The sequence below is a fragment of the Choristoneura fumiferana genome, chromosome 18 (assembly GCF_025370935.1).
Source record: "Choristoneura fumiferana chromosome 18, NRCan_CFum_1, whole genome shotgun sequence".
In the NCBI taxonomy this organism is placed as follows: domain Eukaryota; kingdom Metazoa; phylum Arthropoda; class Insecta; order Lepidoptera; family Tortricidae; genus Choristoneura; species Choristoneura fumiferana.
The window spans coordinates 15124075-15136731 of record NC_133489.1 but is presented as its reverse complement, the minus strand read 5'-3'; the positions used below and the strand labels follow the sequence as shown (position 1 = coordinate 15136731).

Sequence of the window (12657 nt, the reverse complement as noted above, 5' to 3'; positions counted from 1 at the left end):
TTTACTAGTTTACAATCTTTTATTTAACTTGCAATGTATGTACCTATGTACTCGTATGTATGTATGTGAGGCTCAAATCCTGCGAGTTGAATTTGACTCAGTTTCAGTGGTCGAATTGACTTGAAATTTGTATATACTTATGTGAATTGCGTGACAATACAATAATCTGGTAGCTGACATCCTGGTAGTCCGGCCAGGATCGTCTCCGCAACGGAATTCTTCAACGGTTAATGGCATCGACTTGAAATTTCGTATGATGTAGTTTAATAGGTAACAATGCTAGTAAAGTCGACAAGTACAGTCAGCAAAAAAAAGCTTGAACAGATTTTTTTTTACCAAAAACTTATTTCACAGCTACTTACGTTTTTCACTTGTTTTTATTTTCGCTCTTGACTGCAACTGCACTGAGAGTACTACTGTTTTCGTACCTATATTACACGGCTATTAAATGATTTCAGTTTATTATCTTGATCGATGTACACCGCATTCTGTTATTTCACTTATACAGGTCATAGCACTATAATATCCCATTGTTCATTAAGGGCGATAAGTAAGGTATTACGAACGAAGTATTACCTCTGGTAGTCTCTGTTATTACTTTGACTAATGGCACTGACGTCATTTCACTATGTATGTATTTTTTACATGTGCAGTACGCTTGGCACCGGAGAGCATGCCAGTGAGCAGTGATGAGTGATAACAATACCGATCCTCCGCCTCAATTTCAAAATTTTAGCAGGTTGGTGTTTTTATTATTATTTTTACAAGCTTTTACCTTGCAATAGTTGCAATGTATGTACCTATGAATGTATGTGCAGGTAAAATCTTGCGAGTTGAATTTGACCACTTCTTCCACATTTGGTACGGAAAGTAGTTTGGATGAAAATGCAAGTACAGTCAGCAAAAAGCTTGTATAAAAATGTAAGTCGCGCGCACAATATGGCACCGAAAATCGAAACGTATTTTTTGCATAGCGTCACCGGCGTTAGAAGTTTTCTGTAGTAGTGTACGCCTCATAATGCAGTATCAAATATTTTTATTTCACCGTATACTCTGATTTAACCTTGCATGGTATAAATATAACGTAACTTTTTTTTTCCTTTCAGAAATTTGGTCCGAGTACTCCGTCCTCGACACCATCATTACAATTGAACTTGATCATGATAGCAATGAGGAAGTCGTACGTAAATGACAGGTCGACGAATTTTCAATGTTCAATATTTATTTGAACAAATGAAGGCTGTGGATCATAGTCCATTTAATTGCAGCTTAAAGATATGGATTTTGTGAAGGAGTCGAGAATCGGATTCCAGTCAACTTTTCTTTTCAAATGCAAAATGTGTGGCAAAAAAGAAGCATTTAATAATGAAAAACTAGAGTCTAAAATTAATAAAAATGTTGTTCAAGCAGTCGTATGTTCGGGTAGTGGCTTTCCCATTAGATGAGCTTTGCGCTCATTTAGATATGCATGTATAGCGGAGAAAACATTTGGGAAAGAGAATTGTTGCTTGGGGATGTTTTAAAGATATCTCTTTGAAGAGCATGTTTGAGGCAGGACTCGAAGAAAAACAAATGGCAATTGAAAAAGGAAACGTAGACGCTGATGGCGTTCCCTACATCACAGTAGTAGCGGACGCATCGTGGGGAAAAAGATCATATCGTACCAGCAATTATAATTCATTATCCGGGTAGCGTGCATTATTGGGTATGAAACTAAAAAGGTTCTCTTTTTAGGAATACGGAATTCTTATTGCTCTGTATGCGCTGTTGCAAGTAATAAAAAGATTGAGGTCAAGAAACATAAATGTTTTAAAAACTGGTCTGGTAGCTCCACAGCAATGGAAGCCGACGGTGTAGTAGAAGGTTTTAAATGCAGCATAATATGCATGGCTTGAAATACACCAACTTATTGGTGATGGCGATAGCAGTGTCATGAGTGCTTTAAACGAAGCATTGCCATATGGCCACTCCACTGCTATACACAAAATAGATGCAGTAATCATTTATTACGAAATTATTGCACTAAATTGAGAAATTTGACAAAAAACTGAAATAAACAAGGACCTGTCCCTATTATCATGAGGAAATGCCTAAATGATAACATATTGCGACTACGAAAGGCAATTAAAGGAGCAATAGACTTTTCTTCGAAAATGGAAGGGAAAACTTTTACTGAGAAAGTAAATGAATTAAAAAAAGACCTACGAAACGGGCCTTGCCACGTTTTTGGTGAGCATGCCAACTGCAAAACATATTTTTGTAATGGCCCGAAACCAGGCGAAGAAAACTTCATAGGCCAAATGAAAGATTGTGGCTTGTGGTATGACATATACACCGCTATAAGTCCTATTTTAAACAATGCCGAAAGTCTCCTTATGGGGCAAACAAACAATATTGTTGAGCAGTTTAATGCACTAATCGCAAAATTTATAGGAGGCAAACGAATAAATTACTCCCTTCGTGATCTTATGAGTCCCGTTGCTACGCAGCTGCTACAAAAAGAAACACCGGGAGTCTTGTAGCAACCATGAGTAAAGTATTAACAAAAAATGAAGAACTGGGACTTACACGCAGAAGTATGAGAAGAGGCAGGCAGAAAAGGCGAAAGAAAATCAAGCCAAGACAAAAAATCAAAACGAAGAAAACGTATCGCAGGACCCGATGAACATTACGGTGATATCGAAAAAGAACCAGATATGGAAGTTGAGCACTACGAAAAAAGAAAACAAGCACTCTTAGCAGACTTTTCAAAAAGTAAAATAGAACTTGAAATATCCAAAAAGATACCGTTGGGCAGGCAACGAACCCTGAATGGATCAAACAACGAAAAATACGCCTTACTGCGTCAGTGTTTGGTCAAATATGTAGAGAAGAGCTGCCACGTCGTGTAAAAATATTATAAAAACACTCTTATATAGCAATTTTAAAGGTAGCGATGCTACTAGATACGGCAATGAGAATGAGCCCATCGCTTTAAAAGAGACTGAAGCTGCACTAGGAGTGCAAGTATCACCTTGTGGGTTATACATCCTCGAGGAACACCAGTATTTAGGCGCGAGTCCCGACGGAGTCATAGACGAAGAAACAATTGTGGAGATCAAATGCCCAGCTTCGGCGGCAAATATGACGCCAACAGAAGCTATTTTAAAGAAAAAAATTACTTTCTGTGTGTTGGACGAAAGTGATCCTCAGAAAATAAACTGAAGCAAAATCACAACTACTTTTATCAAGTACAAGGTCAGTTAAATATTACAAAAAAAGATACTGTATCTTCGTGGTGTGGACTCCAAAAGGCATATTATTCGAAAAAATCGAAAAGGATACAGGATTCTGGAGAGCATATTAAATAAATTGAGAAAATTTTACATGGAATGCATACTACCTGAAATTATAGATCCGCGTCTACCTAGAAAGTTACCGATACGAGAGAGTTCTTAAAAATAAGCGAATTTTCATACTTGTATGTATTAAAAAATAAAACACAATATTGTATGACTTTTTTTATTTTATTCAATACACCCAATCTTCAATGTGTCCAATCAAGTTGATGTTGTAGTCTATAGATATTATACTTTTCACTTCTCATGCTCGTAAAGTTCGTTTTTATGCTGAGATTAAGCGACATAAAATGACTTTTTATGCTCTAGTGCATAAAATAAAATCTTTGTCTAAGACCAAGCTAATCAGGTGTCAACCAGCCACAAACAGAAAGTTTTTAACTTTTTTATTTATTTATATAAAACTAAAAATTAACCAAATCAATCAAAATAAATCAATAAAATAAAAAAATAGAATTATGTATATAGTAATTCATGAAAAATAAAAGAAACATAGTAAGTGAACCATTGTTTCCACTGTTGCTATTTCCTCGAATTAATCGAAGTAAAAAGCAGTGTAAAACTCGAGCATTAAACCCATTTTTCCCTCGACGTGTCTATCCACCCTCGCCGTACCGGAACGAACGTCTTAAAATCGTAAACGTCGTAAAATGGCTCGTTTTATGCTCTTGTTGTACAATCGACTATTTCACTTCTCATGCTCGTAAAGTGCGTGTTCATGCTGCATCTAGGCAACATACAATAACTTTTTATGCTCTAGTGCATAAAGTAGAATCTTCGTCTAAGGTCAAGGCAATCAAGGTGTGAAACCACAAACAAAAGAGTTTCTACATATTTTTTTTATTTTTTTACACCTAAAAATCAATCAAATCGATGAAAATAAATCAATAAAACTAATATAGTAAAGCATGAAAAATAAAAGGTACAAAATAAGTGAACATTTATTTTTACTATTGCTATTTCATTTCTTCGCAAGCGAAGTGAAAAGCAGAGTGTAAAACTCTAGCATTGAGCCCATTTTCCCTCGACGTTTCTATCCACCCTCGCCGTGGCTCGGGTGGCTATATGAACGTCTCGGGTAAAATTGCTCGTTTTATGCTTTGTTGTACAATATACTATTTCATCACACTTGCTCGTAAACAGTGTCGTAAGCTGCAGGCTAACTTGGTTGCAGTCCTTAATAAAACCTAAGGGCCTTTTTTTGGCGTTATGAGTTGTTGCGCGTACTAATACTGCTGCGCGCGCAGGTTCTGCACGACTAGCAGGAGGACCTCGTGCACGCATGTCAGGCACATGCTGCGGGAGGCGGAGGGCGGCTGGTAGCTGGCGCTGCCAAGAACTGCACCAGCGGTATCGGCAATTTTTGTAACAATAATATTTTTCTTTTACACATATACAATTTTACTCGCAAATGTGATGAAAACATTGTAAGTCGCACGGGCGTACTATAATTATGAACATCGACCTAGTCCTCAGTCTTTGACTTTGAGCTTCTAATACTCTCGTTCGTAATTTCTTATTAACCGCCCTTAAGACATAATGTACTATTACGCCACACCTGGCCATAATGTGAGTTTTACCGCCGCTATGCGTATGGTAAAACCCACTTTCTGGCAAGGTGAAGACGTAAAATTGTGTACGCAGTAAAAAAGTTTTAACAGTTGTATAGTGTAATGTTATGTAATGTACATTTACGTTTTTGGAACGCCAAATAATATCCTAGCCGGTAGCTGCCCTCCCGCGCTGTATATATTATAATCTTGGTCTGGAGATGTTCTACTGTTATATTCTACTTAGATACTGCAATAATTTCACCATTGTATGAAGATATTTTACTGCAATATTGTTACTGTGACATGTCTCTAGCTCCGCCTTCCCGCTAGCGCGCTCTTGCTTTCTTTCTAGCGCCCTGTCTTACTCTAGGTGAAACAACAACATTTTAAAGCGTTAGCGCGTGATCTCAACGCGGAGTTGAGCGCTACTTGCTGCGGACTCTTAAGTTGGTGTGTGTTTGAATTCATGGGTTCATGTGGAATTTACAAAACTATTGAAAGTAAAATTCTTTACAGTAGTGGACTAACAGTCCACTAAATCGATATTGATATCAATAAAGATATTCGAACCAAAGAAATATTAAGTACTTAGGTTTAGTATACTTTAAGATCTACAATAATTGCACAAATGAACATGATCGCAATAAATGAATATGATTACAAAAATTCAGTTTAATCAACAATTACTTTTTTAACTAGTTTCGCACGCGTAAATCATTAGATACAGCAGTTGAATTGAAATTCCGAGATTTTATTAAGTTCTTGTGGGAATTCCCTAAAATTACATCATGGTTTTCATTGACGTTTTATTATACTTAACAACCATGCCAAATTTCATGACTCTAAGCCTAGTGGTTGTTATTTCGATATTTTATCCCTATCCCGTGGGAATATTGGGATAAAAAGTAGCCTGTATGTTATTCCAGATGTCCAGCTGTCTACATACCAAATTTCATGACTAAGCGAGTGGTTGTTATTTCAAGATTTTATCCCTATCCTGTGGGAATATCGGGATAAAAAGTCGCCTCTGTGTTATTCCAGATGTCCAGCTATATATGTATCAAATTTCATGACTTTAAGCCCAGCGGTCATTATTTCGAGATTTTATCCCTATCCTGTACGAATATTGAGATAAAAAGTAGCCTATGGGTTATTCCAGAAGTCCAGCTATCTACATACCAAATTTCATGCATGGGCCTCTGCCCAGTGGTTGTTATTTCAAGATATATCCTATCCAGTTGGAATATTGGATAAAAAGTAGCTTACGTGTTATTCCAGATGTCCAGCTATCTACATACCAAATTTCATGACTCTGAGCCCAGTGTTATTATTCGAGATTTTATCCCTATCCCGTGAGAACATCGGGATAAAAAGTAGCCTATGTGTTATTCCAGACGTTCAGCTATCTACATACCAAATTTCATGACTCTCCAGAGGTTGTTATTTCAGATTTTATCCCTATCCCGAGGGAATATCGGAATAAAAAGTATTCTTTGTTTCAATCCAGGTTATAAACTAACTTTTTGCCAAATTTCATCCAAATCCGTCCAGCCGTTTCAGCGTGAAAAAGTAACAAACATACTCACCCACTCACTCACAAACTTTCACATTTATAATATTAAGTAGGATGAGCTTAATTAAATCTAAAAATTGCCATGAGATTCTCACCGAAGGAAAACTGAGAAATCTTTCATACAGCTGCAACACAACTTAATGGTATGTATGAATTTCCCAATCTGCATGGATATAAGACGTTTGTAGGCTGAAGATGATGTTGTTGACAGCAATAACAGCAGTGGCACGGCGGGGTCGCGCACGTCGGGAGGGAGCGGGGGTAGCTCCGCGGCGGCAGCGCACCGCGCGCTGAGCCCGCGTCGCGCGCGCCCGCCCCGCCCGCGCGACGCGCCCGCCACCCGCCCCCGCCGCCGCCGCCGCCGCCGCCACCGCTCCCGCCCCCGCTCCCGCCACGCCGCCCAACACTGCCAGCGCAGCACAGCCACGCAGTGAGTCATCTCAACAATACAATTTTTATTAACTTAAATATTACGATTTTGAATATAAGGTTTCTCAATACATATGTCTTTTTGCTCGGTATGCCTTACGGCAAAGCCACTTCCAACTCTGCCAGCTGCCTGCACTATCCACCGCTTTCTATTGGCTGGCACTTTTATCCAAAGGGGACCCAAGGTCTTTTTCAGTTTGTCCTTCCGGCTTCTGACTTTGCGACTAATTGCGACCTTGGCTCCTAAACCCTTGGGTCCCAGACAACCATCTGTTTACACCATTTTTCATTCTTGCAGCGGAGCAAATGCTCAATCCATCTCCATTTTAGTTTTTTTTTTTTACATTACTTTAGTTAACTAGGCTTCGCAAGGTGTTCTATTTTTTTTTATTTAAACTAATCTTATCCTGACAATTACAAACAACAACAAAATAATTAAGCAAACAAAACCGTCTCGGCATTCTCCACTTTTGCGCTTACATTTAGTCATCCATCTTTTTTTATACACTGAGTTTTTTTATTTATTTCCGTTAACTTCGGCAGACGGCTCAGTTCATTGATATGAACTACCTGATAATTAACTTTTTGTTCAAATTTAAAAATATAAAATTTAAAAAGTTTGCTGCTGTACTGCTAATAATTATTATATTAAGGGACTGTTTCACCATCCATTGATTAGTGTTAACTGGCGGTTAGGTGTGATGCCGTTTCTATTTGTTTTATTCGAATAGACGGAGACGGCATCACATTTAACCGTCAGTTAGCACTAATCAATGGATAGTGAAACAGTCCCTAATATAATTAATAAACACCCCCTAACAAACAGCCCAACCTTGATGACCTTTTAAACAGTAACAGCCTTATTCATAAAAATTAGTTAAGGCTCCTCTTAAGGCCCGATGCTAAAAAACACTTCCAACGTCTGTTAGCGCTAATCACCGCTTTCATTGGCTGGCACTTTTATCCAAAGGGACCGTAGGACCTCCTTTGTCTCCCTGCTAAGTCACTAAATGGCCGCTCCAAAGTTTGACAACATCTGTTTACACTTTGACTTGCAGCGGAGCAAATGCCAATCATCTATTTTAGTTTTTTTTTGAATTACGCAAAGATTAAAAAAAAACCAAGGTGTTCTATTTTTTTTTTATTTTAACTAATCTTATCCTGCAATTAAAACAACAATAAATAATTAAAAAAAAAAATAGGATGATTCACAATTATGGCTTTTTGCACAACATAAACATGCGGATCGGAAATGGCGGGAAAACAAACTTCTCGTTTTGATATTTTTTTCCTGCTAATTTGCTGTCACTGCTGTCAAATTTTTTTTTTTTAATTATCGAATTAGCTGCTGTACTGCTAATTTGATTTGTCAAGGTGCCATCCATGATTAGTCTAACAGGCGGTCAGTGGATGCCGTTTCTATTTGTTTTATTCGAATAGCGGAGACGGCATCACATTTAACCGTCAGTTAGCACTAACAAGATTAAACAGTCTTATATATTAATAACAGACCGATCAAACCTCAATTAAGGATTTTTTATGAATAAGGCTGTAAGAGTTAGGCCACTAGTGTCTTAGAAAAATTAACTTCATTCGAGCTGTAGATTGTCCCCTTAAAGTTAACGGAAATCAAAAATAACACGGTGTATAGATAGAAACCGTTAAATAATAAATTTTAAATTGCAGGTGGACAAATAGTGTTGTCCGATTTGCAACGTTACTTTTCTGGTGTGGGCGCGGCGGCCGGCGGGACCGCTGCGGGCGCGCGCGTGGAGCTGGCGGCGGCGCTGGCGGAGCCCGAGGTGGTGGCGGCGGCCACCGCGCCCGCCGCGGCGCAGCGCCTCGCGCCGCACCTGCCGCCCGCGCCGGCGCAGGACGATGTAAGGACCACCCTGCTCTCACCGCAGTTTGCTCAGGTGAAACCCCAAGTACCGTCCCCGAGGTGGCGCGAGGGCTTGCACTATGCGCTCGACTGCTAAAGTTAACAATCAAATTGCCGCTTTCATCGCATGTCGTTTTGTTCTGTTTTCCGGAATGTTCTTTTGTTTGAGATTTACTAATTTCAATTAATTTATGTTCTTACGTGATCTTATGGGGCCGTCTATTCTTATATTTACCCTATTTTATCGTACCTATTGAGAGGACAATATTTCCGAAAACTGTATGGTCAAAAAGCTTTACTTTTTAATTCAAACCTACATAATATATAATGCTAATAATTGAAGACATCAAAATTCTAAAGCACCTCTGATTTTTATAAGGTAAGTATTTAGAAGTTTTTTTTCTTGTCTGTTATTATTTTTTAGATTTTAATTCGGTATAATACTTTCTGTGGGGATGGAATGAAATAATCAAAGCTATGTATGACTAATAATTCTAACACTCCGCGTCTGTCTCTCTGCGGAGCACAGGTCATCTTTCGTAATGAGAGTGACTGAGCTTTTAAGCTAGAAACACACAAACGCGCACCGGAGGCAGAGCCGGTTGAAATATTCGAGCAAACGTGAAAGAGGGCACGCAGAATATGCCGCGCCACGCTTATTTCCCGCGCGGTATTCTGTGTGGCCTCTTTCATGTTAGCTCGAATATTACAACCAGTACCGCCTCCGCCCCGCCACCGCTCTCTTTGTGTTTCAAACTTGAATCTTAATGCCTCCGTTATCCTGAAAAATATCACACTTTCTAACTGTAATATAAAATGTAAAGCCCGACACTTGTGTAGATATAGTGGTTTGGTATTAGGTCTCCCATCATAGGTCTGTGGTCTCAGTGCAAGAACTTTGTCGCCTTATCATATCTTATGTGTGTCTTCTGTGTAAGTGAATAAATGTCTTCTTTCTTTCTTTCTTCTTCTTTCTTTATCAGATTACTCATCTATAATACTTTTCGGATAGCTTGGGTCCAAATAAATACTTTTATATTCAAGACGGTTTCTGTAGATTACTTTTTGGATTATTCAAATCGGACATTCCATTTAGACTGGTGGCGGTCCAAAAACGATATCAAGAATAAGTTAAATGTAGGTATATGAAACAGAAGCGACATTTCATTTAGAGCATTTTATTACGTAGTATCTTCAGGCACTCAATGAAATTTCAGCTGCTTGCATCGAAAAATTATTTGATGTTCCCTTTTGAAGTTTACTGTGACAAGGCACTAAAGTACGTTTTGGCCATAATTATTCTGTCGTGAAAACATTTCAATTAGAGAAAATTGAGTCAATCGCATTTTTTACATTTTGGCCATAGAATATTAAGACATAAAAACTTCAAGACAAAATTATACTTCGTCCATAATGAATTCTGTCGAGTAAAGCACATTTAGTCAATAGCATTTTGTACATTTTGGCCCCAGAATATTCTGTACTTCCTGGCACAGAGACATCTGGATCATAGTGAAAGCTGCCTTGGAAACATTTTGAATAAACGCGCATTTTGGCCATAGCATATTTTGCTCCTAAAATATTCTGAGAAATTGACCTGGTGGCACTAACATTTTGTACTATTTGACAGTGTCACATCTCAAAATTCTATGCATTTTGGCATTTGTACCAAGATGATCTGTCACCAAATAATTTTGGTCTGTCAATAGCAATGCTTATTGGATGACGTAAAATGTCACAACACAATGACAAGGTTTGTGGTGGCCTAGGACTCAAATTGATTGACTGTACACAAATCATGCAACTGGATTTTTCCCCACTGCTATGGTTCGACCTTGTACATGTATAGATGATAATGCAGGTAGCTATGGAAATATGATATCTTAAACCTCATGAATCCCATTTCCACTAGCATCCCATCACGAGAGTAGACCTGTGCCCCTAAAAGGGAACCTTTAGGGCCTAAAGTTTAGGCAATGGCCAGATTCATTCTATTGTGTGGTAAATTCCATGTGAGGCATTGAAAAGTCCATGCTTGTCATATTAAACGCTATCTGTCTTTTACTTGAGTCGTGAGTCTTTAGACTGCCTTGTGAATATAGTTTTATGTATGCATGTATGTATCCATCTGTATAAGTTTGTATGTAATGTATACATATCTCATATATTATGTGTATTTTATGTCCTAGTGCTCCTGTATGTGGATAATTGCAACACCTGTTTAAATCTGTTTCTTTCAGATTTCAAAGGCCTGGAAGAGATCGCTCAGTAGCGACAAGGCCGCCCGTTGCTTACCATGTCAATTTTACTTACTAGTCACAGAACAAATAATAAGAGGAATAGAAATATGTCAAAAGTACAGTTTAGTATTGAAACTAGTGTCTCGAAAATGCTTACGTGCACTCAAACATACTTTCAAGTCTTATCCATTATTGCTGATAACTTCTATTTCTATGCGAAAGAGTAATAATTTCTCAACCAGTAACATAATTAGAACTTAAAAACAACGGTGTATTGTTAAGTTTATTGTACAGATATATAGATAAAAATTCATACGTCGAGTAGAGTAGGTACCATCAGGCGAGGGGTACCTCAAACTAACTACTAGCACGAGAAATTCAATGTATCTTATTCTTATAAGGACAGAGATGGAGCCACTTTGCAAAATGTATCGTATTATATTGTATCTCATATGATCATGATGTTTTCACATATTATTGATTTGACTAAGTATGTAAATTTATCTGTTTGTAAATTGCCCCAATAGAAACTTGCTGGCTGTAATTAACAGCATGGTGTTAAATTGAGTCATCTCTATAGACAGTGTCCAATTATGCCAATGTTTTTCCACTGTCAGGCCATACAGAGTTATATTAAATTATTTTGATATTATTGCAGGCAGCGAACCAGTTCTCCTCGGCGTTGACTTCAGGGCAGATGGGTCCTGTGATGACACAGTTTGGTCTCTCCCCGGATGTGGCTTCTGCCGCCAACACTGGAGACATGCAGGCTTTTTTCAAGGCCCTCGAAAGCGAATCTAGCGCTTCCGACAGCAGCAAAGCGAAAGAAGAAGACAAGAAGGCAGACGAAAAGCCGAAAGAAGACAAGAACGACAAAAAAGATGGCGACGCCGGAATGTCGCTTGATTAATTAAAAAAATAATTAGTTAGTAGTTATAACTAACTAATTTAGTATGACCTGAGTTGCATATTGTATTAGAAATATTTTGGTGTTCATTATTATGGCTTTTAAAAAATAAAATTATAACGAAAAAAATGTGTTATTCTTGCGGCAAATAAGTTTTTCCCCTCGGTGTTCTTTTTAAGGATTGCGACAGCATAATAATGCTATCTTAACTATTAATAATACTAATATTGTCAGTGTCTTTTCATATATACCGATTGCCAGAAAGTTGGCTCCAGGTGGTGATGTATGGGCATTGGGCAGCGTGTATGATGGATTCTTTCGTTTCAACTGTACCAGTGTATTTTACCCAGCTATAGTAGTATGTATGGACATTTTACAATCAGGTGCCCGGCACCGATACCAGACAACCAGTACGTGTGAAAAGGCGCTCAGTGTCATAATTTCCTGTACGAACTTTTTGAAATACCAATTATCATTTTAATGATTTTGCTTAGTACGTATGCTATACTATTTTCTTTACTACGGTTAGACGCCTTATTATGACTTAAAATTCTCGGAAAAGATAGGGAAACCCGAATTCCTCGCTATCCATCAATGACGTACTTTTATTATTTCGATATCTCGTAAGCTTATCTCGTTATCTTTTGCTTATCTTTACATTGGAGTGAGTGAAGAGAGTTGTTAATACATTTATCTAGAAAATAATGCACGTATTACCATTTTCATTACAAATTA

At 38.0% G+C, this 12657-nt stretch overlaps 1 protein-coding gene across 2 annotated transcripts; it reads left to right on the top strand.

The window, feature by feature from the left end:
- Positions 1-6810: 6810 nt before the first annotated feature.
- LOC141438271 (proteasomal ubiquitin receptor ADRM1-like) lies at positions 6811-12051 on the top strand. Of its 2 annotated transcripts, XM_074102073.1 has the most exons (3): positions 6811-6894; positions 8580-8809; positions 11674-12051. In XM_074102073.1, the coding sequence occupies exon 3, from the start codon at positions 11713-11715 to the stop codon at positions 11923-11925; it is 213 nt and encodes a 70-aa protein (XP_073958174.1). In that variant the 5' UTR covers positions 6811-6894; positions 8580-8809; positions 11674-11712; the 3' UTR covers positions 11926-12051. The 2 variants fall into 2 exon arrangements, with proteins under 2 accessions (XP_073958174.1, XP_073958173.1); XM_074102072.1 differs by lacking the exon at positions 6811-6894 and having other exon boundaries at positions 8689-8773.
- The last annotated feature ends 606 nt before the right edge of the window (positions 12052-12657 follow it).